The sequence below is a fragment of the Phodopus roborovskii genome, unplaced genomic scaffold, assembly GCF_943737965.1.
Source record: "Phodopus roborovskii unplaced genomic scaffold, PHOROB, whole genome shotgun sequence".
NCBI classification, from domain to species: domain Eukaryota; kingdom Metazoa; phylum Chordata; class Mammalia; order Rodentia; family Cricetidae; genus Phodopus; species Phodopus roborovskii.
The window spans coordinates 18,004,221-18,031,677 of record NW_026126585.1 but is presented as its reverse complement, the minus strand read 5'-3'; the positions used below and the strand labels follow the sequence as shown (position 1 = coordinate 18,031,677).

Below are 27,457 nucleotides of genomic sequence, written 5' to 3'. Positions count from 1 at the left end.
CAGGAGATTCTGACTCAAGAAACAAAAGCAAAGAACTAAATAACAAAAAAACCAACCAAACAAACAAACCCAAACCAAAAAAAAAAAAAAAAAAAAAAAAAAAAAAAAAAAAAAAACCAAAACAAAACGGGGCTGGGCCGTTGGTGCCAAACCTGGCAACCTGGGTTCCATCTCTGGAGCCCAGATGGTGGAGGGAGAGAGTTGGCTCCTGCAAGTTGTCCTCCGACCTCCAACCTTGTGCCATGTGCCACAGATACGTGCCCACACCACCCATACACAAGATAAGCGCAATTTTTTTCTTTTTAAACTGGGGCTTTCTGCTAGCTAGGAGATTGGGCTCTGGTGTCGTCCCCCCCAACCCCAACGCAAGGACCGAATATCAATGTTTTCTTCAGTTCTGCATCTCTCGGGAGTCCAAGGAGTTGGCCTCTGAATGACCCTTCCACGGGCAGAGTGGAAACTCAGCTCAGAGGGCTGCTCCAGGGGTGGAATGGGGTTGTCTAGGCTTGGCAAGAGCTGTGAAGCATCATGGGTGGGAACTGTGCGTGCGTGCGTGCGTGCGTGCGTGCGTGTGCGTGCGTGCGTGTGTGTGTGTGTGTGTGTGTGTGTGTGTGTGTGTGTGTGTCTTTCTGTGGCCTTCCCCAGGGATTATTTTCCACTTCTATCGTGATGTCAGTGGGAGTCCTGGAAACAGAGTTCCTCTGGCTTCTTGGTCCTGTTGTGCAACTCTCTCCTCACTAGTCCCAGAGTGTCCACAGAGGATGGAGAGGGGTTGATGAGAGGGTTTGGAGCATAGACGTGAAGGGTGGAAGGCATCTTGGCCCCTTTGAGGTCCTCGTGTTTCTGGTGGGGACCATGGGAGTCAGCCCAGTTTTACCCTGGGACTTGGCTCAGAGAAAGATGTGGAGACCAGATAAACACGGAGAAAGCACAACTATGAATCCAGTGTGGCTCAAGAAGAGAGCAGGGTCTTGAGTTTTAGCGGTCATTGCTTGCCCTTGCTCTCCAAGGTCCTGGGATGGATTATGGAAGGAATCCGACCCTTAAGGTGGTTGATTTAACTGCATCTGCAGCACTGAGCCACCAGGTGGCGCCAATGCACCGCATCGCTGGCGAGCTCTAGCAAACCAGCTGTGCAGAGAGAGGGCAGCTGCTCAACGGTCCTGTGTCCTGAGATCAGTGATTTTCAGACCTCAGACCTGAGGTCCCATGTCCCTGTGCATCTGATGGAACCTGTCAGGCTGTGGCTCCTCAGTGAGGGGACCCTTCCTCATTCCTACTGCCGGACTGCAAGGGACCACTCAGCCCAGGGCCTCCTCCCTCCCCTGGTCCGGATGGAGCCCGGAGGAATGACTGGGGCTAGCCCTGAGGCTGTCCCCATCAGTCGTGTGACCTTGAACATCTGTTTCTCTCGGGTCCTTCTTCCCTTCAGCGTAAAATCTGGACGTGGGACCGGCGTCTGCGGACCTCTTAACTTTTTTTTTTCCCCCCTGATTGCCTTCTCTGGTCCCTTGAGAGCCCGTGGCTGTTCCCAAAGTCAAGGGGAATTCGACCCCACAGTTGGGCCTGGGTGCTTCGGGGCACCCTTTCCAAGACAACTGGAGGTCTCTCCGATGTGCTGGCCGGCCCGGGCTTTGAGTTTCTTTGCTTTCTTATCTCTCCCCAGCCCCCTGGATGAGATTCCTGCCAGCTGAGAAGGAAGGAAGGGGGGCGAGTCACAGCGTAGAAAGTTTCCTTGACTCCTCCCACCCCACCCCACCCTCCCCGTGTCTCCCTCCCTTGCCAAGCCCAGCCTGTGAAACTGAATAACGAAGATCACTCAACAATGCCTGCCCCTCTCTGACTGCACCGTCCCGTCCCGCCGCCCGCTGTTGCCGCCGCGCCCAAGCCAAGTAGAGCGGGGGGGGGGGGCGGTCCCCACCGACGGCGCAGCCCTCGGGCCCGCCCGGGGACCAGGAGGTGAGCGGCGAGCTCCCTGCCGTGTGCACCCGCCCGCCCGAGCGCCCGCCAGGTGCCCCCACTGCCCGCCGCGCCGCCGAGATGCACCGCACGCCCGGGCTCCTAACGCTGTGGCTCTGCGCGGTGCTGCGCGCTTCGGCGCTCGCAGGCAGCGACCCCCAGCCTGGCCCGGGGCGCCCTGCCTGCCCGGCTCCCTGCCATTGCCAGGAGGATGGCATCATGCTGTCAGCTGACTGCTCCGAGCTCGGGCTCTCGGTGGTGCCGGGGGACCTGGACCCCCTGACTGCTTACCTGTGAGTACTCACCTGCTCGTCCTGCTCTGCGTCATGGCTGCCTGCCCCACAAACACCGTTTGGTGCTCTGGGACATGAGCATCCTAGGAAGGCTCTTCCCCTTCCCAGTCTAAGACTGAGGGGCCAGGGGGCAGAGGAGGGTCCTTAGGAAACTAAGGGCGAGGCAGGGAGTGAGCCTGGGCCTCCCCCCTCTTTCCCAGGTGCTCCCCATCCTCATAGACTCAGCGTGGGAGCCCAGGCCTGGAAAGTGGGGGGTATGAACCCTGAGCAAGAAAATGGGGGAACGCGAGGCTGGGGAGCCCGTTCTTTCCCTGTCTTCCCCAGCAGAACAGTGTCCAGGAGGGTTGATGAAGGCATACGTTACCGCCCTGGTGTGAGGTGAGGGGAGTGTGTCCCCAGGAGAGAGGGAACAGATTCCTCTACCACAGCAAGAAGCAGAACTGTCCCTCGGAGGAGGCAGGGGGCCTTGGTGAGGGGTCCCTGCCACTCACTCTCTTTAGAAAGGGATTCTGCCCGCCCTATCTTTTTGTGTGGAGGTCTTCTGCCCCCTCCCCAGGCCTCCCTGAAGTCACGTCCCAGGAGGCTGTGTTAGAGACACTAATTTGTGGGCAGACTCCCAGACTGAAAACCAGAGAGCCATTTTTAGAGTCTGAGTTGGGGTGAGGTGGGGCAGGAAGGGGACCCTACTGGGGGTAGCTGTCCCAGAACCAGACAGCCAGAGGCTATAACTGCTCACTACCTGAGCAGGAGGGGATGGGCACATCCCAGACCACCTGGCTCCCTCTCCTGCTCCGGGAAGAGGAAACCTCTGGCTTTCTCGGCTTTTCCTCAGAAGGCAGCTAGCAGGTGGAAAAATCTGGGTAGGATCCCAGGGCTCCCCCAGGCCTGGGAGAGGCTGTCTCCACTTTGAGGTCCTAGTACCTCAGGAAGAGGGAGTTGGGCTTGTCCCAAAAGACTCAGCAGGGGGCCAGGATGCACTGAGGGGGCAGTGTCCTAGTGAGTGTGTGTGTGTGACCCTCATTTAGAGCCTCTAATGGGGCCCCTTATGGGGCTCTGGCCCACCCTCCTACACCCCCAGAAGTCCTGTGTCTGGCAGTTTTATGCACTAGGGATCTATGAGATTGTTTCGTTGGAAGATGGGACAGATGGCTAGAACAAGTTTAGAAATAAAGTCTATTGAGTCTTCTTTGGGGACAGCAGAAGAGAAGGCTCTTGCCTTTGGTAAAGGGCAGAGGATACAGGACCTTCCAGAGCATGGCAGGTCAGACCACCTACTTTTCTCAGCCCTCAGGACATTCTAGAATAATCTGTGGATCTATTCTGGCAGGACTTGGGGACAGAGGTAAAGAGCTTCACTTTGGGGATCCAAGTGTCCCACCACCCAGGCTGACAGCTCCCTGGCACTCCGACCCAGCGCCCTCTGATGCAAGGCATCTTTGGGGTGGAGGAGGAGAGGGTTTCTGAGCTCTTCCTGAGCCCTCTTAGGTGTCGAGGAAAGCCTTTTCTTCTAAGACTCAAGATAAGGCTCAAGAGTGTCTCTGAGGGCAGAAGGGAGGGCTGGGCATGGGTTCTGGGGTGGTGTAGGGAATTGTGCAGCAGTGTCTGCGGTGGTGGAGGGAGGTGGAGAGGACAGTCCCTCTGGCCTTGGCTTTGCAGGGGTCCCAGGTGGGTGACGGAGGAGGAGGGGCAGCGGCTGTCCACAGGTGGCTCAGATCTAGGCGAATCCTTCCTTCTTTGCCTTCTCAGGAGAGCTGCAAGGGCATTTTACGTCACTGTGTGTGTGTGCTTGTGCGTGCATGCGTGTGTGTGTATGCTTGTGCGTGCGTGTGTGTGCATGTGTGCGTGTGTGTGTGTGTGTGTATGTGTGTGCTTGCCTTCTCAGGAGAGCTGCAAGAGCATTTTACATCACTGTGTGTGTGTGCTTGTGCGTGCATGCGTGTGTGTGCATGTGTGCGTGTGTGTGTGTGTGTGTATGTGTGTGTGCTCGCCTTCTCAGGAGAGCTGCAAGGGCATTTTACGTCACTGTGTGTGTGTGCTTGTGCGTGCATGCGTGTGTGTGTATGCTTGTGCGTGCGTGTGTGTGCATGTGTGCGCGCGCGCGTGTGTGTGTGTGTGTGTGTGTGTGCCAACCTCATGCTTGGATTCCCAGAAGTGATCTGCATGTCTTTTGGAGGAAGGATTTTACTAATCTGGAGCTCACTGAGGGATCTAGGCTGGCTGTCCTGGGAGTCCCAGGGATCTAACTGAATGCATCACCCTATTCTGGAATTACACGTGCACACCACCGTGCCCACTGTCTTTCATGGCTTCTGGGGTTAGGAATCAGGTCTTCATGACTGTGTATCAAACATACTATTGTTCTGAGACCCCCCCCCAGTTCTGTAAAGGTAGCAAGAGATGGACCTTGAGGAGCCAAGGGGGTCTGGGGGCCCCTTCCCCTCCTGGCAACCTGAGGACCCTGCCTGTGGGTCATAGAAGACACTGGCGGTCCCTCTTGTGGCTTCCTTGACAGAATCTCAGTACAAATTACTTGACATCTGCTTCCCACCCCGGAATAGTAAGGCTCCTTCCTAGGCTACACTTGTCACAAACGGCTTCGTCCACCTCCCTCCATTCCAGTTTCAGAGGACACCAGAACTCCTTTATTTCTATGTATTTGAAATACAAGTCCACAACCCATGAGCACTCTGGGGCCCAGTGCCAGCCCTGTTTGATCAAGGTTAGGAGTCACCCATTTATACACAGCTCTTCAAGTGTCTCTAAAGGGCTCCCCCCCCTCACTGGGCCAAGGCTCAGTGAAATTTGTGTGTCCCTGGGGGGAGGCCCCTTATGGAAAGGGATGGAAGGAAGAAGCCACTGACCCTGGGACACTGCAGTGGTGTTGTGAGTGGCAGGTGTCCCTGTGCTACTGCCAGGACTTTGACTCTGTGCCAGGCGGTGATAACCAGCGGGGTTTGTGTGAAAGGTCAGGTGAGTTTGAGTGCTCGTGAGCATGCTTCTTTGCACGTGTACACTCACCTGTGTGTAATTCAGGGTAATTAGCATCCCTCATCATTGCCCAGGGTAACCAAACAGATGGAGACAGAGAAGCAGAAGAAGAGAACAGGCTGGGCAGTGGTGGCACACGCCTTTAGTCCCAACACTCGGGAGGCAGAGGCAGGCGGATCTCTGTGAGTTTGAGGCCAGCCTGGTCTATAAGAGCTAGTTCCAGGACAGCCTCCAAAGCTACACAGGGAAACCCTGTCTTGAGGCGGGGTGGGGGGAGGGTTGAGGATTGCTGTAAAAGGCCATGCTGGCTGAACCTGGGCAAACTGCTCAGATACTTGGTTTCCTCATCTATAAATGAAGCGAATGCCCGATTCAAGTGGCTGCTGTGTGGATTCACTGAGGCAGTGTCTGCAGAGGGTTTGGTAAAGGGTGGAAGGCAGAAAGAGCAATGTTCGTGTGTTGGCATTATGGAGCCAGAGTCAGGAGGTAGTTGTGTTGGAAGGCTTCCTGGAGGAGGAGACCCTGGGCTAGCATTGCAAAGAGGAGAAGCAGTTGTAGGGCAAGTCTGTGTATGTTTTGTTTGTTTGTTTGTTTGAGACAGGGTTTCCCTGTGGCTTTGGACCCTGTCCTAGAACTTGCTCTGCAGACCAGGCTGGCCTCGAACTCACAGAGATCCACCTGCCTCTGCCTCCCGAGTGCTGGGACTAAAGTGTGCCCCCAACGCCCTGCTTGCCTCTCTGTGTGTTGGGGGCTGTGGCAGGAGAGCACACTGCCAAGCAGGCAATGGTAGCTACCCTGGGGGTCCAGAACACCTTTACCAGCCAGTAGAGTCTTCACGCAATGGGAGGAGAGTGACCGGGGGAGGGGGGCTAGCCTGCTCTCCTGCTTGCTCCGCCGAGTTCCCAGAGGACTGTCAGATGAGGAAGCAGAAGGCCAGTCAGGGAACACTGGCCCTGGGGCGGGTGTATGTGGGCATCACTCTGTGCGCTGTCTTCCTCACCTCGGCGGCTCCCTTCCTGGTCCAGCCTCCACTACCTCCCTAGCAGACTCTGAGACATCATACTTCTGCTGTGAAGCACAGTATTCGAGTTCTAGCCCTGAGTCCCTCTGTGGGTGGGAGACCCCAGCTAAGTCCTGGGGGTTCTCTGGATCTCTGTGCCCTACATTTCTGCTGCAAGCAGAAAAGGATAGGTATGGAACCCCGCCGGTGTGGGACAGGGAGGGCTGGTGTGTGTGTGTGGGGGAGGGGTGGAGTAATTCCAGGAAGTGGGGTCCCCAGGGCCCCCCTCCTTGTGGAAGGAGCCTGGGGGGTTGCTGGGGGAGAGTGGCTGTACGGGAGAGCCGACACCCCAGTTCAAAGGGAAGGCAGGAGACAGCCTTAGGCAAAAAGAAAAGGAAACCTCTGGGCTCTGGCAGCAGCGGGCATGGGTGCGGCTGGGTGGGGTGCTGTAAGAGAAGAAAGCCTGGCTCAGAGGGAGTTGGCCCCCAGCCCACCCAGCACCACCACCTTCCCCCTCCCGAGGGTTCCCACTGTGGATGGTCCCTTGTGCCACAGCTTACTTCCTGCACTGGCCCGGGCCCACGACTGACAGATGATGAATAGGGCATGGGAGAAGGTGTCCATATGGGTGCCACTAGCTAGGTATTGGTAGGACGCCAGGCTCTGGAGATTGCCAGGGGCAACTCCGGCATGGGGGCGGTGTCTCACCCTAGGCCCAAAGTTTCAATTTCTTAAGCTAAAATGGAAACACTACTTGTGCCTATCTAGAAGGGAGGTCCGGGGGAGCAAAGGGGACTGGGAAGCATGGCATGTGTGGCTCCTTTTCATAGTACTGACACTTAAAGAGCATTGCCTGGGTGCCATGTTTTCGTTTCCCTCAGCACTTTCAACTACAAGTGCCCCAAGAGGTCCAGAAGGCGTGTGTGTGTGTGTGTGTGTGTGTGTGTGTGTGTGTGTGTGTGTGTGATCCAGGAGCTTCGTCTTTTGGGGCTCTTCAGAGGGCTCCTCCTTCCCATCACCTTCTTCCTTTAGTAACACCCCTGTACCTACCTTCAGGAAAACAGCCTTCCAAGGAGCCAGGCTGCTGCTGGGCTCTGGGCCGGGTGATGGAGGAAGTGAGGCTGCACAGCCTGGAGGGTCACTGCCTGACGGGAGGCTCTCCAGACGGGAAGGTCAGGCTGCCTGGAGGGCCGGCTTCTCCTCCCAGTTGGAATGCATTTTCTCAGGCATGGCCTGAGAAGTGGTTGGGTGCTGGGGCCCAGGCTTGGTCCCTGTGTGCCTGCAAGGGTACCGAGGGGCCTCCTCCTTGCTCATCCATGTTGGACTGGGTGACCTTAGGCCAGTAACTGGTTCTACTGGGAACAGGGCCAAGGACAAAGAGTCCTCCCGGGACTTTGGTCACCTTGGGGAGGTGCAAGAGTAGGAGGTGGAGGAAAGCTGCCACCCCTCCCTTTACTGGAAATAACTTCTGTTAGCCAAACGGAATGGACTTACTGACTTGGGTGCTCTCAGAATTGTGGGAGCCCCTTTGTTGTAACTAAGGAAAAGGTGATCCCCCATTTCTAACAATAAGTCGGGACTCTCCTGTTTCTAACAATAAGTCAGGACTCTCCTGCTGCCCTCCAGACATGGGAGAACAGGTCCCAGGAGGAGAAAAACAGCCGAGAAGCCAAACTTGGGCAGTGAGCGGAGTTATTTTGGAAGCGGTAGAAGGACATGGGGGGGGGAAGCTCAGGGCTTGGCACTGAGCCCCCGGAGCTATGCCAGAGCAGGTGGGGGCTGGGCCGGCCACTCAAAGACAAGGTACTTCCAGAGGAGAGGTTTCCTTTGTGTCCCTTCCCAGCCCTTTCTCAGCTGCCAGGACCTGTCCCCCACCTCCCCCCCCAGAGACCTCCAAGGGGCGTTTGCCCAGTATCAGGGTCAGAGGCCACGGCAACACTATGTCCGGCTTTCTGCCACTCCGGTCTACTCCTAGGTACAGAGGGAATGACTTACTGGTTATGTTTGACATTCCTTTGATTGTGACCTTACCCCAGAGGTACACTAGTTCATCAGGAAGCCCATGTTTGGGGCCCAGCCAGGATGGCCCCTGATGGTCCCAGAGATGCCTCACCACCCCTCAATCCACCATATCAACCGCTGACACTTCCTGGCTAGGCGGTAAGAGCTGCCTTCAAGTCCTTTATCTGAAGCAACTCCTGTAGATCCTGTGACGGAGGGGCTCCTGTGAGGCCCATCTGTGGTTGAGGAAAATGAGGGTTTTCGAGTCCAAGGTCCCTGATGCGGGACTTTCATTGGAACAGTCCTTCTCACCAACTGGAGGTCAGCTCGGCAGGGCTCTGGGCTCCAAAGGGACCGGCTGGATTCTGAGCATGGTAGCATCCCAGGCTGGGCAGCCTCCCAAATCCCATGTCAGGAAGGTGTCGGGGTTCAGCACAGCTAAGGAGCCGGGGAGGGTGAGACCATCGATGGAGTAGACTTCATCCTTGAGTTGTCAGAGACCTACTGTGTGCTGAGTTGTCTGTGAGGCAGTGTGGCTAATGGTGATGTGATTAAGGGAAACGGGCCAAGTGTCCATGAAAAGTGGACTTATGGACCAGATGGTCCAGGGAGCATCCTCAGAGCAGTGATGGTGAGCCGACAGGTGCTCAGAGAGAGGCATGGTGTTGCGAGGGAAACCCAGGACAAGATCGGAAGAGTTTTATCTGCAGGCAGAAGACTTTGTAAGAGAAGAGACAGCCTCGGGTCCCAGGAGAATATCCAATCTTTTTGTTTTATTTTTGAGACCAAGTTTTGCCATCTGGTCCAGGCTGGCCTCAAACTCACAACCCTCTTGTATCAGCCCCCTTGAAGGCTGGGGTTACGTGGACTCTTCGTTATACCTAGCACACACTGGTACCTCCTTACGCATTCTCAATTGCTCTTCCTGCGTCTTTCTCTGAGCTAGGAGGTCCCAGAGCAGGGCTCTTTTCCTTTCCCTTGGGACACCCACAAAACACACAACACAATTTGAGGTGTTCAGCTGGTGTCTATCAGTTGTTCTTCTCAGGGCTCAGGCATTGTCAACCCCAGGCAACATCTGGCACATCTGGAACCATTGCTGTAGAGGAAAGAGCTCGTGTGTGTGTGTGTGTGTGTGTGCATGCGTGTGTGTGCGCAAGTGTATGTGTGTGTATTCCTGCATGCCTGTGTGTATTTGTGTGTGCACATGTGTGTGTTTGTGCGTGCATTGTGTGTGCGCATGCATATATATGTGTGTGCATATGTGTATTTGTGTGTGCACACCTGTGTGTGTGTGTGTGTATGTGTGTGTACACTCACCAGGGATTGGGTCTAGGGCTTTGCATATTCTAGGTGAGTACCACCGAGCTACATTCCTAGTTTTTGGCTTTTAAATTTAATTTATTTTTTAAGGTGTTTTGTGCTTTGCTTGCGTGCATATCTGTGTACTATATGCGTTCCTGGTGCCACAAAAAGGCATTGCATTCCCTGGGACTAGAGTCACAGACAATTGTAAGCCACCAGGTGTACACTGGAAGTGGGACCTGGGAACTCTGGAAGAGCAGGCAGTGCCCTTAACCACTGGCTCATCTCTCCTGTACCTGCGGCCTTTAAAAACGGGCACAAAGGCCACAGGTCTGGTACTGTAGACGTGGGCACCCATGAGGCTGAGTTGGGAGTATGATGAGAGTTAGCCTCATGGGTGCTTGGTCCCACGCCTACTGTGCCAGTGTTTCTTTACCCTGTCAGCCTGTTTCCATAGCTCCGAAATGGAGACAGTCACACAGAGCTCTGAGACAGACATTTGTCATTTGGCACAGTGCCTGGCAAACCACCATGGCTGGCACAAGGCAGCTCTGTCAGTAGGGATTCTGGTCTTCCCTTGGGAGAGAGAGGCACTTGGAGGAAATCGAGCCTGGTATGAACACAGTTCCTCTACCCTCTCTTCCTGCCTCTCATCCCCATCCCTTTTGCCGTCAGGGGTGTTGGAGAAGGAATGTCCCTGAGGAAGTGTCCAGGCTAAGGCAGGTGGCAGGAAGGCAGGAAGGTGCTGAGCGACTCCCATCACACCAGTGTCAAGGCCAAGGCCAAGGCCAAGGGCTAATGCGCGGGAAGGAGAGAGGGACTGTGGTGGCGGAGACGCCATCTCCACTCTCATCCCAAACCAGTAGCTCTCTGGGCTCTCTGCAAAGGGAAGGCAGAGGCCCAGCCCCAACACACCAAGGGTGACTCCAGCTCCAGTGCGACTTGGGGTTTGGGTAGCCCCCCACCTGTTACTCCTGGCTCCTGGGAAGCAGGCTTGAAGTGGCTGCTGCTAAGAGGCTCTTAACAAGTCCTAGAGGAAGAAGCCTTACCAGGTTGCCCACTGGGCTTTCTTTCTGCTAGGTGCCCAGCCCCCACCCCCAGCTTGCTCCATGTTCCCTTGCCTGGTGTGGGGAGGCTGGGGCCTGGTAGCCTGTGGATTCCGGTGACACCTCTCACCCTAACTCATGCAGTTCCCCTTGTCCCTTGTTAATGGCCAGTGATGGGTACTTGAACTCAAGACTGTCATGGGAGCAAATACTCACTCATTCACTCATTCCCATTGCAGACGTAGATGGGAGGCTCAAGGGGGGGGGGCGTGATAAGACAAGCACAGAAATCACACAAGCAAGCACCTTGTGGGAAGTGAGAAGTTCAGGAGGCAGGGCCAGATAACCAAATGCAGAGAGCGGGCAGGCAGTAGGCAGGCAGGCAGGCAGGCAGGCAGGCAGGCAGGCAGGTAGGCAGGCAGGCAGGCAGTAGACAGGCAGGCAGGCAGGCAGGCAGGCAGGCAGGCAGTAGACAGGCAGGCAGGCAGGCAGGCAGGCAGTAGACAGGCAAGCAGGCAGGCAGGCAGGCAGGCAGGCAGGCAGGCAGGCAGGCAGGCAGGCAGGCAGTAGACAGGCAGGCAGGCAGGCAGGCAGGCAGGCAGGCAGTAGACAGGCAGGCAGGCAGGCAGGCAGGGAGGGAGGCAGGCAGGCAGGCAGGCAGGCAGGCAGGCAGGCAGGCAGGCAGGCAGGCAGGCAGGCAGGCAGGCAGGCAGGCAGGCAGGCAGGCGGGGCATAGGTGGACAGTTCTGCTGAACTAACAGATGCCTTATGTGGGAATCCCTGGAGAGGCAGTTGTGGGGGAGAGAAAAACCACATGCCCTAGAGTAGACAATCTATGCTAACACTCATTTGCCAGGTAGTATAAGTCTCCCCTGATGATTTTTTAGGAAGTGAGATCCTGCCTAAGGGAAGTGCTTTTCACACAGGGAATGTGATTTTATTTCCCATGAGAATATATTATGTAGTATTACAAACCCTCTGTGTGGAATGTGTCTGTCTCTCTGATTCTCTGATGGGGCTTCCCCCCTGCCCCCATCAGATTCAGAATGAGGGAACTCTGAAGTCCTGACCACTCCTTTCCCTTAGACTGGGGACCTTCTGCAGGGAGGGTCTATGCTCGAGTACCTGCCAGGGGGTACTCCGGACAGGGCCATAGGCAGTCCACAGCACCAGATCTGGGGCAGTGCAGGTGTTTGAGGATGGGAAGGCTAGATCAAGTGTCTGGTGTTGTAAGGGTTGAGTCAGGAAGGGTTGTAAACAAATCCTGTGCCATTGCGGGAAACAGAGCAGGTTAGGAGGCTGGGAGGAGACAGGAAAGAAAGGCAAACTATTGTCTGGGACAAAAGCAAGAAGAATTGGGACAGGCTCCCACCCTGCTTACCTGAGAACACATAGGTTGTCAGGACCCCAGAGAACTGGAGGGTGGAGTCAGCTACCTTCAACATCCAGGGTTACCTGGATGTAGCGCCAGCCAGCCGTGTGGCTTGGCCCAAGTCCCTTGGCCTTGACCCCTTCATACTCTTGTTACCTATGCGCTGAGTAGGGCCCGGTGCTTTGAAGGTCCCGAAAGTGGGTTAGTGAACTACTGGTGCCTTATGAAAGTGATGGCTTTGAAATGAAGGGATTTATATTTTTTGTTTTGCACTGGATCCCGCCAAGTATGCAGCCATCTCTGCTCTTAGGACCAGAACCCCACACTCTGGTTTGTAGAGCGAGGATAGTCATATGTTTGTCTGTTCCTGAGTGTTATTCCTCCTATGGACCGGGAACTGCCTGGATAGACAGTCCTGGGACTGTCTATTACATATAGTGGTCCTCTTTACCCAAGAGAGACGCATCCCAAGACTCCCCAGTAGTACCAAATTCAGATAGTACCAAATGCGATACACTCCGCACCTCTACGTACCCATGACAAATTGTAATGTATTAATTAAGTACTGGAAGATATCACCAACAGTATAATAAAATAAAACAGGACAATTATAACAACATAACAGATGCCCCATGACTTGTAAGACAATAGGCACATTGCTTTCCCACAGCCAAGATGGTGACCCCTTGGCTGGGGGATGGGAAGAGGGGAGGGACATCCTTCTGTGGGATGCCAGAGAGAGGGGATAGAAAAGTGAGCCTCTGTCCAGAAGCACCTGAGGGGCCTAGGGTTAGAGAAAGTCTGGGCATCCCAAGTGATCTTTGGTTTATGAATGGCATCTGCAGAGGGCCAGGGCTATGGCATGTGTTATACTGAGGTGGGCACAGGGGCACACCACAGTCCAACTGAGACAGGGCTCTGATGGAAAGGCGTTTGCTAAATGTGAGGGTGGGGTGTGTGTTGTCAGCATCCTGCATGGCAAACTCCATCCTAGTACATCAGAGTGGTCAAGGGCACCAACCCTGCAGTCAGTGCCTGGGTTCAGATCCCGGCTCAGTACTCAGGAAAAGACTTGTCTTGCCCGTTAGTGCAATAGTGACACCCACCTCATTGGAGTTGTGAGGACTACTTGAACTCATATAACATAACCGGTGAGTGAGTATTGGCAGTTATCACATCAGCTTCAGCCGACTAATATTTACCGAGTGTGTACTTAGTATCAGGCACAGCCGAGCTAGACAGTGGCGTGGTGTGAGTTCTCGGTTTAGCGGTCCTTTCTTATTAAAGGTTCTACTTTCTGTAGCTTCAGTTATCCGTGGCCACACGAGGTCTGATAAACGTTGCTTTCGCGGTGCCCTCAGTAGCTCGAGGGAGCCTCATGCTGTCAGCAGAGCTCACAACCGCCCCATGTCCAGGGTCTCCATGCCGTGCATGCTACTTTCTCGCTACTCACGCAGTGGCCTTCTGTGCTCAGTTCAACTGTCAGCGACTGCAGTGTGGGGTGTGGACTTAGGCAACCCTTCATTTATTTTCAAGATGGACCAAAGTGCAAGGGTAGGTAAACCGGCATGTTGGGGTATGCCAAAGACAAGCTGCAAAACACTTCCTTCTAATTAAAAAAAAAAAAAAAAAATATATATATATATATATATATATATATATATATATAAAATAAACTAGTTTTATTTTGCTTTTGGTTTTTTTGAGTCAGGGTTTCTCTGTGTAGCCCTGGCTGTCATGGAACTCACTCTGTAGACCAGGCTGCCCTTGAGCTCACAGAGATCTACCTGACTCTGCCTCCTGAGTGCTGGGATTAAAAGTGTGTGTCACCATGCCTGATGTAATAAACTATTTATTTTTTATTTTTTATAATTATTTTAAAGAGAGAGAATGTACTCACATTCACTTAATTTTTATTATAGCAGATTGTTATAATCATTTTATTTTATTATTTGTTACAGTTGATAGCATCCTACTATGTTTAATTTATTCACAATGTAGAGGAGAAAATACTTATACAGTATATAGACGTTGGTATTGTATGAGCTCTTAGGCACTCGCAGGGGAGCACCATGAAATAGATCCTCTTGGATAGGGGTTGCACTGTGTAATAGACATTCCCTAGTCCATCTTGGGAGGAAGGTACCTCCTGGACTCGCACCTGTGGAAAGCCCTCCTATCTGGCTGCCCATCCAGCCTTGCCAGCTCACCCCGCTTTCCACTGGGCCTCTCCCGCTGCAGTGTTCTTGGCAGTGTGGAGGGATGAGGGAGCAGCAGGCACCTCCTCTATGGTTGCAGCTCCCCTGACTCTGTTTTTCTCTGAAGAGCTGGAATGAGAGGCTCTGGGCTGGCATTTGCCATTGCCACCTGCTTAGCACTGGGAAACATCTGGCCAACCCTGGATGCTTGGTGTTGATAGACAGCGGTCCCTGGGGCCTCAGATGGTGGGGAGAGGGTAGCGAGTGTAGCTACAGAGGAGCATTTAGGATTTCTAGGGCTGGGCTTGAAGAATCCACCCTCTTGTTGCTTTGCTCTGGCCTCTGGCCCAGACGGAGCTGGACGCTACAGATGGGCAGATTAACCGCCTCCATCATCCACACACACTTGCTTAGGTATTTGACTTCGGGGATAAGCTGGGGAGTTCTTCCTAGTTCCCCCCCCCCTCCAGCTGCGATGACCCTTTCCCCAAGTTTATCCTCTGCCGCCAGTTTCTTTCCTCTATTAGTCCAGGAGAGAGGCAATAGCCAGCTCCCGCTGTTAGTTCCAAAGGCAGCAGAGAGATGGAAGGACTCACTTTGTCTAGGAGGAAGGTCACTTGGTATAGAGAAGCTTTCAGAGCCGCCACACGCATGACGCAGGCATCGGCCAGAGTCTGCCTGCTGCTGCTGAGGAGCCAAAGGACCTCTCCATTTTGATACAAGACTCTGCTCACATCCCTGCAGAACACCCGCCATGGGGCTGCAGCTTGCGCAGGTGGTGGCTTACACAAAAGCCTCAGCGCATGTAAAGGACAGAGTGGGTGAGTGGGAATGAGTCAGGGTCTTAGCCTCTTCCAGGACCCTCAGCCAGGAACTTCACTTAGGCATGAGGGATTAACACACTGCAGCGTCAATCTTAGGGTGAAAGGTGTTGAAAAAATATTTAAAAACTGGAAAAGAAAGTCTGAAGTCAAAGGAAGTCACCACCACACGATACACCTGACATTACAATGACTTAAGAAGAGCTGGGTGGAAAGAGATGGAAAACTCCAGGCTCTTACCCATCTAGTGTGGAATCGGCTTGGAAAACGCCAGAAACCATCCATAGTCCTTTTTATTTATTTATTTGTTTTCAAATAGTGTCGCAGGCTGGATTCAGCAATCCTTCAGCTCCAGCCTCCCCCGTACTGGGACTGCAGGAGGGTGCCACCATGACCCCTGCACCTCACATGTGTGTGTGCACGTATGGGTGGATGTGTGTACACTCATACACATGTGTATGATGTGTGTACCGAAGCTAGAAGCCAATGTCAGGAGCTGGAGAGATGGTGCGGTTGGTAAAATGCTGGCTGTATAAACACGGGCACCCGAGTTGGGTCCTCAGCATGTACATTTTTAAAAGAGCCAGTTGTGGTGACATTCCCTCATAATCTCAGTTTTGGGGAGGCCGGGACAAGTGGATTCCTGGATTTCTTGGACAGAGAGCCAAACCTAATTGGCAACTCCAGGTCCCAGAGAGAGACTCTGTCTCTCCTAGCTCCTTGTGCTTAGGTGAGGTGTCATTAGTTCATGACCAGGATTGTAAGGAAGAGCCCTGTGGACATCGCTGTTGAGTTACTGCAAGACCATGGCTGAGAAGCAGGTTCAGACAAGAAGCCTGCAGATGTGGCAGGCTCTGGAGGTGGCCAGAAAGCGCCAGATGATCCCAGGTGTGCCGAGTTGCCTGAGATGCAGATACCTCCAGAAAACTGCCCCTAGTCCTCCGCTCTGTAAAGACCCCCCTCTGCATCCTACCCTGGGACTCTTACCTGGGCTCTTTGGGGTATGCTTGTCTGTTTCTCAAACTATGGTGAGAGCTCCGGGAGCACAGCCCTGGCCACCAGTGCACCAAAGGTCTCCCCAGTAAAGGCACCAGCCTCACTGCATGCCGGGGTTCAGGAGTATTGCTGGGGTGAATGAAGAGGTAAATAATGAATGGAGGAAGGAATGAATACACGGAGGGCCAGATGCCAGGAGCCACAGAGCAGGAACCAGCTCAGGCTGGAGCAGATGGACTCTGGAGAGACAGGGTGGGGATCGAGGGAGCTCTCTCCAGACAGGTGGTGACACTAACCTGGCTCCACTGTGGGCAGGAGCTTGAGGTGTGGCATCCGACCCAGACGGCTGCGGTGAGGACAGAGCCGCAGAGGGGAGTCTCTTAAGCTGCCAGCCAGCCAGCTCATGGCCAGGCTTGGGTTTCATTAGAGTGAGACATCTGTTCAATAAAGCCTTTCACTCGGAGGCTTTGGCCTTTCCTATTCATTCCCTTTATTTTTTATGTTTAAAGGACGACTTCTTTTGAAAATTTCCACCCTGTTCTAAACAGGCTAAGATGAACAAAGATTCGTGCCTGCCCCTAGGCTGGATAGGGCAGGAGGTTCCCAGGGCTCAAGGTGGTGGGCGCTTGAATCCCAAGGGTGTGCCTGACATTTGCGGAGTCTCTGAAGGCCCCGGGATGAGTAAGAGGTGCATTCTGTGTTAAAAGAGACCCCAGGCTGGTGGGTCAGGAAATGCCATCCTAAGCGTTTAAAACACCAGGCAGGAGGTATGCACAGGCTGGTCATGAGGCACCATGGGGTGGGGCATTGGGAAGGAGGGCTGCATTTCATGGGATGCTGTGAGGGTCCAGGGAGCTGGACCTGATGCCAGGGAGCCCTGAGAGGGAGATCAGGAGATACCGATGCCCTTAGCCATACCAATGACTCTCATGGGCTGCTGTGTGCCAGAGTTAAAGGTGCAAGGCATACTCAGAAAAGACAGCTCAGTGGGCTAACCCTAAGAAGTACCCACAAGTTACTGTTGGTATAGAGGGGACCCTTTGTCAGCCTGAAATTTATTGGAGACTTTTACTTCTTTTTATTTTTTAAGAGATTTATTTTTATTCCTGTGTATGTGTGTTTATGCCACAGAATGTGTAGGTACCTGGAGAGTCCAGAAGGGGGCATCTGATCCCCTGGAGCTGGAGTCATAGGGGGTTTGAGCCACCTGGTGTGGCTGTTGGTTCTTTGTCTTCTGCCAGAATAGCAAATGCTCTTGACCGCTGAGCCATCTTTCCAGGCCCTCCCAGAAGACTTCCATAGTTTTAAATTTTAGGGGTGTGTGTGTGTGTACTTGTGTACATGTAATGGCCAGAGGTCAATGTAGGACACCTTCATCAATTGCTCACCACTTTATTTAAAATTATTTGTTTACTTTATTTTGTGTGTATGAATGTCATACTACATGTATGTACGGGCAGCACGTGTGTGTCTGGTACCCAAGGAGTACGATAGAAGGACTGGAATTGAGGCTGGCCGGTGAACATCCATGTGGGTGTTGCTATCTGAACCCAGTCCTTTGAAGCAATACCCAGTGCTTTTGAGATGCACCTGATTTTTTTTTTAAATGTCAGTGTTGGGGATCAGAACTCAGATCCTCATGTTTCTATGGCAAACATTTTAGATCTGAGCCATCTCCCTGGCCCAATTTTGTGATTTTAGAGAGGGTCTCCTGTAGCCAGGTTGACCTCAAATTCACTATTTGGGCAAAGATGACCTTAAACTCCAGATTCTCTTGCCATCACCTCCCAAATACTGGCCAAACATGCCTGTGCCTCCATGCTCGGCTCAAATAAACAAAGAATTAAAAACTAACTTCTAGATAGTTCATCGGTAGGCGTTGGTCTAGCATGTTCAAGGCCATGGCCTGCATCCTCAGTACTGCAAAAATAAACAGCTCCGTAGCTTTTCAGTACAATACACACTGCAGAAAAGGCATGTAGCATGGGTTGAGAGCTTCATACATTTTTGTCAGTGAATACACTGAGTAACCAGCACTCAGAGAAACAGAACGTCACCACCTTTGTGGAAATCCTCAACTCCCATGTCCTTTTCTGGACACCATCTAGCCACAGAGGCAGCTAGAAAGCGATTTGAGTGTTGTCTTTAAGCTTTATGGAGAGGGGAGTTTTGTTGAATCTGGCTTCTTTCCCTCAGCGTGTTTGCGATTCCTGCCTATGGCCGCTCATCTTCATTTGCTCAGCCTCATGGCTGTGTGGTATTCACAGGTTCAAACAGAGCACAGTTTGTCCATTCTGCTGGGGATGGTGTTGGGCACTCCCCAGTTTGGGCTGTTCCGACTATCGCTGCTAAGAGTTGTTCTGTATGGATGTTTAATGAGCACACAGATGCATTTCTGTTGGTTGGATGCCCAGGACGGGAGTTGCTGGGTCAGAGTAGACCCAGGACATGTCTCAAGAGGTGGAGTGACTATTGCAGATGGAAAGTATGACAGGGTAATGATGGGGGTTAGCAGAGGGAGAGGGCAGGAGGATCTTACGGTGAAGGATGGTGCACGCCGCTACAGACCTGGTGGCCTAAAACAGAAATTATTCTTTCAGCTCTTGAGCCGGAAGGCTATCACACCTCTTCTGGGTGGGGGAGGATTTTTGATTTTCTTCTCTTTTTTCACTTTGTAGACCTGGCTGGCCTCAGACTCAAAGAGATACACCCCCACCCCCACCCCGAGTGCCGGCTGGGATTAAAGGCATGTGCCACCATCACTGGGCTGGATTTCTGCTTTATTTATTTATTCATTTAGTGGCCACATCACTACAATGTCACCTTGCCTTTTTTGGCATGTATAATCTTTGTATATTAAGGGGGAAGTATCAACAGTTTCTGAGCCCTCCTGGAGGGTCCAGGATGGGTTTATCTTCTCAAACCTGTCACTTCAAAATATCTTAAAAGAACCCCCCCCCCCCGCCAGCAATATATTCACAGTTCCCAGGCAGGCACACAGTTGTGGGGTGTGTGTGTGTGTGTGTGTGTGTGTGTGTGTGTACTTATCCACCTCACTATTCCCCGTGCTCCTCCTACACACTTTAACTTTTCCCTAGGTGAGCCCTAGGCCTGGGCATTTACGGATGGGGCGTTATGCTCCCAGACCCGGCTTCCTCCACGAAGCCCTCTCTGATGGTACCTTGATGCACAGGTTCTTGAGAGTCCCCTAGTGCCAGTGTTCTGTGCTCTGTCCAGAGTGGATTTGCAGTTCCCTCAGACCCAGAGTTCCTGAGGACCTGGAGCCCTCCTTTCTCCTTTTCATACCAGGCGCTCACGCTTCCTGTGTACTCAACAAGGGATTTACATGCCAGGACACTGAGAACAAAGACCTTGACCCTGGGTACCTTTCCACAGGGATCTGGTCCAGCTAAGGTGCTGAGCCTGGAGTAGCTCCCAGAGCCAGCCTTTCTTACTATCCCTTCTTCCCCAAACCACCCTCACCCCCATGCCACCGCAGGTGGACCCGATCCACACAGCGTGGAAGCGGGGTGTGGGCTGGGGGGGGGGAGAAGGACGGGCGGGCGGGGCATGGAGTGAGCCCAGCCCTTTGCCTTTCCTTGGAGGAGGCTGGAAGGCAGGAATGCCTTTGGCTGGGAGACCCTGGCCAGAGATCAGAAGATCAAAGGAAGAGAAGATCGGGGCGAGGCAGGAGGCACTGCCGCCGTAAGAAGCGGCCTGCTGGTGCCTCCCAAGGGCAGGGCTGACCCAGAACGCCCTCCCTCGCCATCTTTCCATCTCCGCGCGGCTTCTCTCTGGTGGAGGTGTTGGGGGGGGGGAGAACGCTCCTGAAGGGAGGAATGCCCGCTGGCGAGCAGAGTTCTTACCCTCACGCGCCCCACAACAGTTCACTTTCATACAACCTTCCCTAGACCCAGAAACTGAGGCACATAGAGCGTAAGTACCCTTACGGCCGTCAAACCACTGTTCAGGGTTGGCGCCAGGCCACGCAGTGGCTCCGCGACAGCAGAGTCACCGAGAACGCTAGTCCGACTGCCGCGTGAGCGAGCGAGTGGGGCTCAATGGCAAGAAAGGCTTCTTGCGGGGCAGGAGCTTTGAACCCGGGCCCTTGCCTCTATCTAGTCTTTCTGCAGTCGTGATGAACCAAATAGGTAAAGGGTTGAGGAAAAGGGTTTACAGGGAAGGCCGCGCAGGCGGAGGCAACCGGACCAGAGGGGATCGGCGTGGGCCGGATGGGCAGGGGTGGCGCACAGAAGGCGTCGGGGACTGGATGGAGCTCAGAGCACCCGAGCCGCCCGGTGGCGGGCGGGGCCCTAGGGGCGGGGCCACAGCGCGGTCCGCGCATGTGGGTGGGGTTGGGGGCGGGAAGGGTGCGGAGCTCCAGAAAGCTCCACAAGCTGCCGGGGAAAGGAACCCCGAGGTGCACGGTGTGGGTGGCGCCCCCTGGATGTCCTTGTATCCAGGTGCGCCCGCGCGCAACAGAACGGAACCGCGTGGGCTCGCGCTGCGGGACTGCGTGACCAGGAGGCCGGGTGGCGTGTCCCAGCCTCCATCCCACCACCCGTTTTCTCTTCCTTCCTTCCTTCCTTCCTTCCTTCCTTCCTTCCTTCCTTCCTTCCTTCCTTTCTCCCCCCACCTCCCCCGCGGGGACAGTGTTCATCCCCTTGCCCGTTTAAAAAAAAAAAAAAAGCAGGTCTAACTAAATGAGACCTAGAAGGTGCCAGCTCTGTGGGTGGGAAGGAAGGAAGAGGGGAGGCTGAGGCAAGGAGAGGTGGACCGCACAGGCAGCCGTCACCGGGAACTCCGGTCGGATTGAGACCCGGTTTGAACACCCGAGGCTGGTGCGCCCAGGAGGGGGTTGGTGCTGCTGTTCGGGCAGGTGCTGCTGTTCGGGCAGGCGTCCGGGCTGGCTTTCCAGGTGCAGCCAGGCCAGAGTTCCCCCCAAACTCCCCACTAACCCGCCTTGGCTCCGCCTCCCACCCCTCTGGTCCCAGGTTGGGGCGGGGCTCAGTTTGTGCGGGCACAGACCATAAGGTCGAGGCCCTTCACCAGTCCTCCAGCCAGGCGCACCGCACCGGCCTTGTGTCTCCCAGAGATAAAGAACCCAGGAATAAACAGGTCCGAGCTGAGCGGGGACCCGGCCCTCGCTGCTGCTGCTGCCTGCGGCAGGCTCTTTGGTCAGCTCTAGTATGGGAATCCCAGAATCCCGTGGTAAGGGCAGAGGAGCCCGGGCAGTTCTTCTAGAAGAGCTGTCTGGTCCACCCTGATGTGGATCGCTCTATCTAAGGGGTATGGAAGGGCAGTTAGATTTTACACCCGCGCAAAGCACCTCATCACAGAGACACGATGGCCTCGGAGCCGGGGCTAGAGTCCAAAGTGAGGGCTAGAAGCGAAGCTGGCAAGTTGCAGGAGACCTAGGTCTGCAGGACTGACTCTGTGGGTAATTCCTCAGAGGCACAGCCTTGGCTATTGTGGGGCTAGAAAATGCCCCATCGGTTAGGAGTGCTTGCTACTCTTCCCGAGGACCTGGGATCAGTATCCAGCCCCAACACTGTGAGTCTCATAACTGCCTGTAACAGTCCTTCCTCTGACCTCTGAGGGCACCCTGCACAAGCGCCCCTCCCCCACACTCACCCGCGCATAGGTACATGCGCATAAATAAAAATAAAACATAAAAAGAAGAAAATGGGCCTCGAAACTGGGGTGTGTGTGTGTGTGTGAGACAGAGAATTGGGACCTGTGCTGGAGCTCCCAGACTGTTCCGGGAGAGCAGCCCCAGGAGTGTATCATCCATCCGAGGCTAGAGGATGACAGCTCCTAATCAAGGACAGGGTCCTGTGGCCTGACCATGTGACTTAAGCCTCAGGGACCAGACTCAAAGCCGCAGGGATTAGTCTGAGAGGGCCCTAGGACTCTAAAGTTCCAGTCTAAGTCCAGTCTACTCTGTTGTCACCGTCTCCCGTAGACTTGGGTCTTTAAGGTCAGGGAACACAAGTTGTTGGACTTTGTGGTTTCATCACGGAGCCAGGTGCCTGAATGTTGCAGCCACTTAAGTGTTTATTGAGAAGACAGCAGAGCTGCGCGGGTAAGCCACTCGACTAGGGGTCTGGGCCGGTGGAGGCAGGCAGTGAGACACACAGGTGATGTGTGTTGGTTTGCCACCTGCCAGGCCTCTCCTAAGCGGTTACCATTGAGTCATCGGGTCAGGAAGAGGTCAGTCAGGCTGCAGGGGCAGGGTCACTGCTAACCCGCAGAATGACACATGCTGACAGTGTGCTCTAGATCTGGCAAGGGGGAAGGAGCCAAGAGGGCAGCCCGTAAGCTCTGTGCAATCCTTGGACCACGCTTTGCTCCTAAGGACGGTCACCTGACTCGGGTGCCGCTGCCTCTGCCTCTCTAAGAGCCATGCATAGCAAGGGGTAGAGGGCAGGGGTCACACCTTGCAATCAATGTCCTGGGTCACTTCTGCCTGTCTAGAATCGGAGGCTCTAGCTTAGCTGCCCCATGGAGCACTGCTGGGATGACTCAGCTCCATGGGCCGGGCTCCTCCCAGAGATTCCCGTGTGGTACTGAGGGGTAGGAGCAGCCACTACCTCCTTGTCCGGTGCCCAGGCCCCCAACTTGCTGCCGCTGTGATGTGGTATCTCTTTCCTGTTCAGGGAACTGCCATGTAGCTCAGGCTGTCCTGGAACTCACTCTGTATGTAGTTCAGGCTAGCCTCAAACTCCCAGGCCTCTTACTTCTGACTCCCGAGTCCTGGAACTACAGCAGTGCACTACGATGTCTGGCAGAAAGAAAACCAACAAAAACCCTTTCCATAAGAAAGAGGGGGAGGCTGGGCATGGTGGTGCCCAGACCACGCAACTTTGAGAGGGAGGGTGCTGCCCAGGTCTCTTCTGTCCTTGGCTTCCTATCTGTGCCAGCAGACTTTGAGGAGACCCACAAAAGTGCTGGTGATGTTACATTCTCCAGGCTTCACGTTCGTTTGTTTGTTTTCCGAGACAGGGTTTCTCTGTGGTTTTGGAGCCTGTTCCTGGAACTCACTCTATAGACCAGGCTGGCCTCAAACTCACAGAGATCCACCTGCCTCTGCCTCTGGAGTGCTGGGATTGAAGGCGGGCACCACCAACGCCTGGCCAGTTCCATGGCCTTTTAAACACACTCACAAAGTTGTGTGTGCACACACACGTGAGTGTATGCACATGGGCACAAGCATGTGCTTCCATCGCACCTGAATTTTAGTGATGCCCCCTCCCCTTGCCTGTATCCTGGCTCCACCTTAATTAATTGGGCCACCTGCCGATGCTTTGGGTTTGCAGCTTCTCCTTGGTACGGTCTGACTCCCCAGAGCCCCCTTCTTCACAAATGCCCCAACCCTGCTTCCCCTCCAGCCGCTCCCTTCTGCTCCCTGCCGCTTCTGGCTCCCCCCATCAAGAGCCCTCCTGCCACTTTTAGGCAGACAGGGGAGACATTCTGTCACCAGAGAGGGAGCCAAGAAATGACCAAGCCAAGGCAATAGGCCTTTATTTAAAAACACGGCATTGTTGCTCACAAAGGGTTTTCCAAAAAGCCCAAGAGAACGGCTTGTGCTGTTATTCGGACAGGGAGATGCCCTTTCCCAGAGGGAGGCAATGCCCTTGTTAGGAGATTTATGAAAACTGCAAAAATCCAAGAGAACTCGGTGTCATCTTATGTGTTTGGGATTTCCAAGAAGATAGTGTCCAAGTTCCCTCCGATAAGAGGTGTCATCTGAGGAAATAGCCTCCACAGAGGAGGCCACGCTGGAAAGCCTGAGGTCTTTCTGGGATTTAGATCTCTTCAGGGTGTGTTGGGGAGGGGGGCACTCTGCAGATACAGGTAATGCCATTTTTAGTCTTAATTTACTGTGTTCATTATTTATTTATTCTTCTGCAGGTGGGTCCTAAGTTCTTTAGCATATTAGGCAGGTGCTGTATCCAGCTTTGTGTAGTAAAGCTGGATGAGTTGGTACTCGTCTCTAATCTAAACACACAAGATGCCAGGCAGGAAGATTACAAGTTCAAGACCAGTATGGCCACATATCAAAACCCTATTCTCCAAAAGAAGTATGTGTCATTGCGTATTAATAATTATAGTTGAGTTCAATAACTATGACATTAATGAAGTCATATTCTTTAAGCACTGTGACACTGTGAACTCTGACAGCTTCATACCATAACTCTCGTTAGGTGAGAATTAATACCATTGTTATCCCATTTTACAGGCGAGAGAATGGGAGCTTAGAGATAGAAAGTAACAGGGTCACTGTCATTCAGTGGCTGAGGCGGTGCTAAAGGCGGCTATGATGTTAGTACACGCTCACTGAGTGACTGTGAACAAAGTACCACAGGGACACCCCTGGCCAAGCTCTGCCAGGGACACAGTCATGGCAGGGGATGGGTTCTCACCAGGCTAAAGGCCCTTTCCCAAGGGCAGGGTCTGTTTCTCTCTCTCCCTCTCACACACACACACCACACATGCACACATACATACACACAGCACTCACATACACACACACTCACACACAGATACTCTCACTCACACTCACAAGACACGCTCACACTCACTCACACGACACTCACACACACAGACACACAAGTGGGCCCACACTCACACATACAGACACTCCACTCACACTCACATGACACTCACGTACACAGACACACTCACACGATACACACACAGACACACAAGTGGACCCACACTCACACATACAGACACTCCACTCACACACGACACTCACGCACACTCTCTTTCACACAGTCACACAGACAGTGGCTGAGGAGGATATGCTATGTTAATTAGTTTGACTGTTGTAAGTTAATTCACAGTGCAAATGAGTATCAAATAAGCAAGTTGCATACCTTAAATATGTGCAATAAAAATAATCCAACATAACTAACTGTGCAGATAGACAACCTGAGTCCTTAGCCCAGAAGTAGAAAAAGGGGTGTCTGTCGCCAGCCTCTTCTCCAGTGTGGGTCTCCTTTCCTCTGCCCCCCCCCCCCGCAGAATCCGCAGCTTGGGCCACCTGTCTTTCCTCCCATAGTGAAAAGTCAAACAGATCACTCTTCATGGGTCCTTGGGTCTCAGCCAGATCCTAGAGGAGCGTCTCCGGGTGCCCACCCTCTCCAGCATGGTTCTACTGCTCCCAGCACCCTCCCTCTTATCAAGCCCGTTCCCTGTCTCCGTGGCGACACCCCCTCACCCAGCTTCCTTGGGTGGCCTGGTTGCCTCACAGGGTAAACCTCTGAGAACATTTTCCTAATGTGCCGCCAGAAGCTTCCACTTCCTGTGCCCAGGGCTACCCCTTCTCATAGCGCCACACCCTTCACTTCAGCAGCCTCTCCCATCAACACCCTCCATTTCCCTCCCACCACACCGTGCTGCGTCCAGTCGAGAGGACACATGGCCCCTCTGGGTGTCCCAAGGCCTACTGACAGCTGCCCACCACACCCTCTTGGCTGTCAATGACAACAGTAGTGAGCTCGGCTCAAAACAAAACTTTGGTGTCCAAAAATTATTAAGAATTTCATAATGGCAGCAGTAGATAATTAAGCCTGGGTACTGTGGAGTGTGGGGTCCCACACAACTGAATAGACCCCATGCCCTGAACTTAGCCCTGGAGAGCTGAGTGTGTGTGTGTGTTGTGTTATATGTGCTATGATGTATTTGTGTTGTGTGTGTGACATGCATGAGTATGGTATGTATTTGTATGTATTGTCCATGTATGTTTTGTGTATGTGTGTATAGTATGGTATATATGTTGTGTATGTACATGTGGTGTGCTATGTGGTGATGCGGTATGTGATATGTGTGTTGTATGTGGTGTGTGTAGTATGTGATGTGTGTGTAGTAAATGGTGTGTGTAGTATGTGGTGTGTGTGTAGTATGGGATGTGTGTGTAGTATGTGGTGTATGTAGTATGTGATGTATGTGTAGTATGTGGTGTGTGTAGTATGTGATGTGTGTGTAGTATGTGATGTGTGTGTAGTATGTGGTATGTGTATTTGTGATATGTGTGTAGTGTGTGGTGTGTGTAGTATGTGATGTGTGTATAGTATGTGACGTGTGTGTAGTATGTGATGTTTGTGTAGTATGTGATGTGTGTGTATAGTATGTGATATGTGTGTAGTATGTGGTATGTGTAGTAATGTGTAGTATGTGATGTGTGTGTAGTATGTGGTGTGTGTTGTATGTGATGTGTGTGTAGTATGTGGTGTGTGTCATGTGTGGTGTGTATAATGTAGTGTGTGTAGTATGTGGTGTGTGTCATGTGTGATGTGTATAATGTAGTGTGTATAGTATGTGGTGTGTGTTGTATGTGATGTGTGTGTTGTATGTGATGTGTGTGTAGTATGTGGTGTGTGTCATATGTTATGTGTGTAATGTAGTGTGTGTGGTATGTGTAGGGCGTGTAGTCATGCTCATGGGTGTGGTGTAGCATGCAATGTGATGTGTGGTGATTATACTGTGTGATGTGGTGTGTTCATAAGATGATGTTTACAGGTGATGTTCATGTTCACAGTGGTACAGCAGCGTTTGTTCAGTCACAGATTAGCTAGATTCGCAAACAGCATCACTCAACACCATGTCTACATGGACAAGGAAACAGACTGAAGGGTCAGCAGAGGCAGGAAAGGAGTCAGGCCTGTCCAGGGTCACACAGCGGAAGGAAGTCTACCCGACACTGAGGGAAAGACCTCAGTCTTCTCCCAAAGAGCCTCTGCCTTCCTTATATGTAGCCGCTCCAGGATACTTTGTAACTCTGAAAAGTTATAGCTCCAGCATGCAAACTGCCGGAATGAGGAAGTACCTGCCTGTGAGACACATGGATGTCCCGGCTCTGAAGGGCAATATAGGAAGGCACATGCAGACATACATGTGCCTCAAAACCACACAGACAATCACATCCGTCTCCTAGGACAGTCATGGGTCAAAGGACAACCTCTGTTCTGGGAGTGTCTCTATTCCCTCTGCTCCCTGAGGGGTCCCAGCGCCACCCTTGGGTGTGGGTGTGGGTGTGGGGGGTCCAGGCTTTGGATTCTCTGCTTGGCCTCCCTCCTCCAATCCTTACCCTCCTCTCACGCCCCCCCTTCTCTTGGCACCAGCTTCTCCCCTTTCCCTTTAGTGAGAGCCAGTTTGAAAGGGGCTGCCCTGCTAGACACCATTTGAAATCCACCTCCAACCCCACCTGGCCCCTCTACAGCAGCTGGGCTGGGTGCTTGTCTGGGGCAGGATGTGGGGAGGGGGGTGGGGTGGGTGCAGCCCCCTCCTCCCCGGAGGAGAACAATGAAGCCGCTGGCTGGCCTTGGTGGTGAGGTAGAGGGAGTGGGTGGGGGCATGGAGCTGCTTCAGAGCCTCTGAGTGCGGCCCCCGGGGGGACAGCTGAGTGATGAGGCCTGAGTCACAAGCCCTGCATACTCCTTGAACTCCTGCTCCTCTGCCTGTCAGAACACA

The 27,457-nt window shown here is 53.3% G+C and overlaps 1 protein-coding gene across 1 annotated transcript in view; it reads left to right on the top strand.

Annotated features, from left to right (window-relative positions):
• Positions 1 to 2,038: 2,038 nt before the first annotated feature.
• The window catches only part of Lgr6 (leucine rich repeat containing G protein-coupled receptor 6), a 109,578-nt gene continuing 84,159 nt past the window's right edge, over positions 2,039 to 27,457 (top strand). The window contains exon 1 of the mRNA XM_051204065.1: positions 2,039 to 2,252. Coding sequence (XP_051060022.1) covers positions 2,041 to 2,252 — 212 coding nt within the window. The 5' untranslated portion in view covers positions 2,039 to 2,040. The remainder of the gene's footprint in view (positions 2,253 to 27,457) is intronic.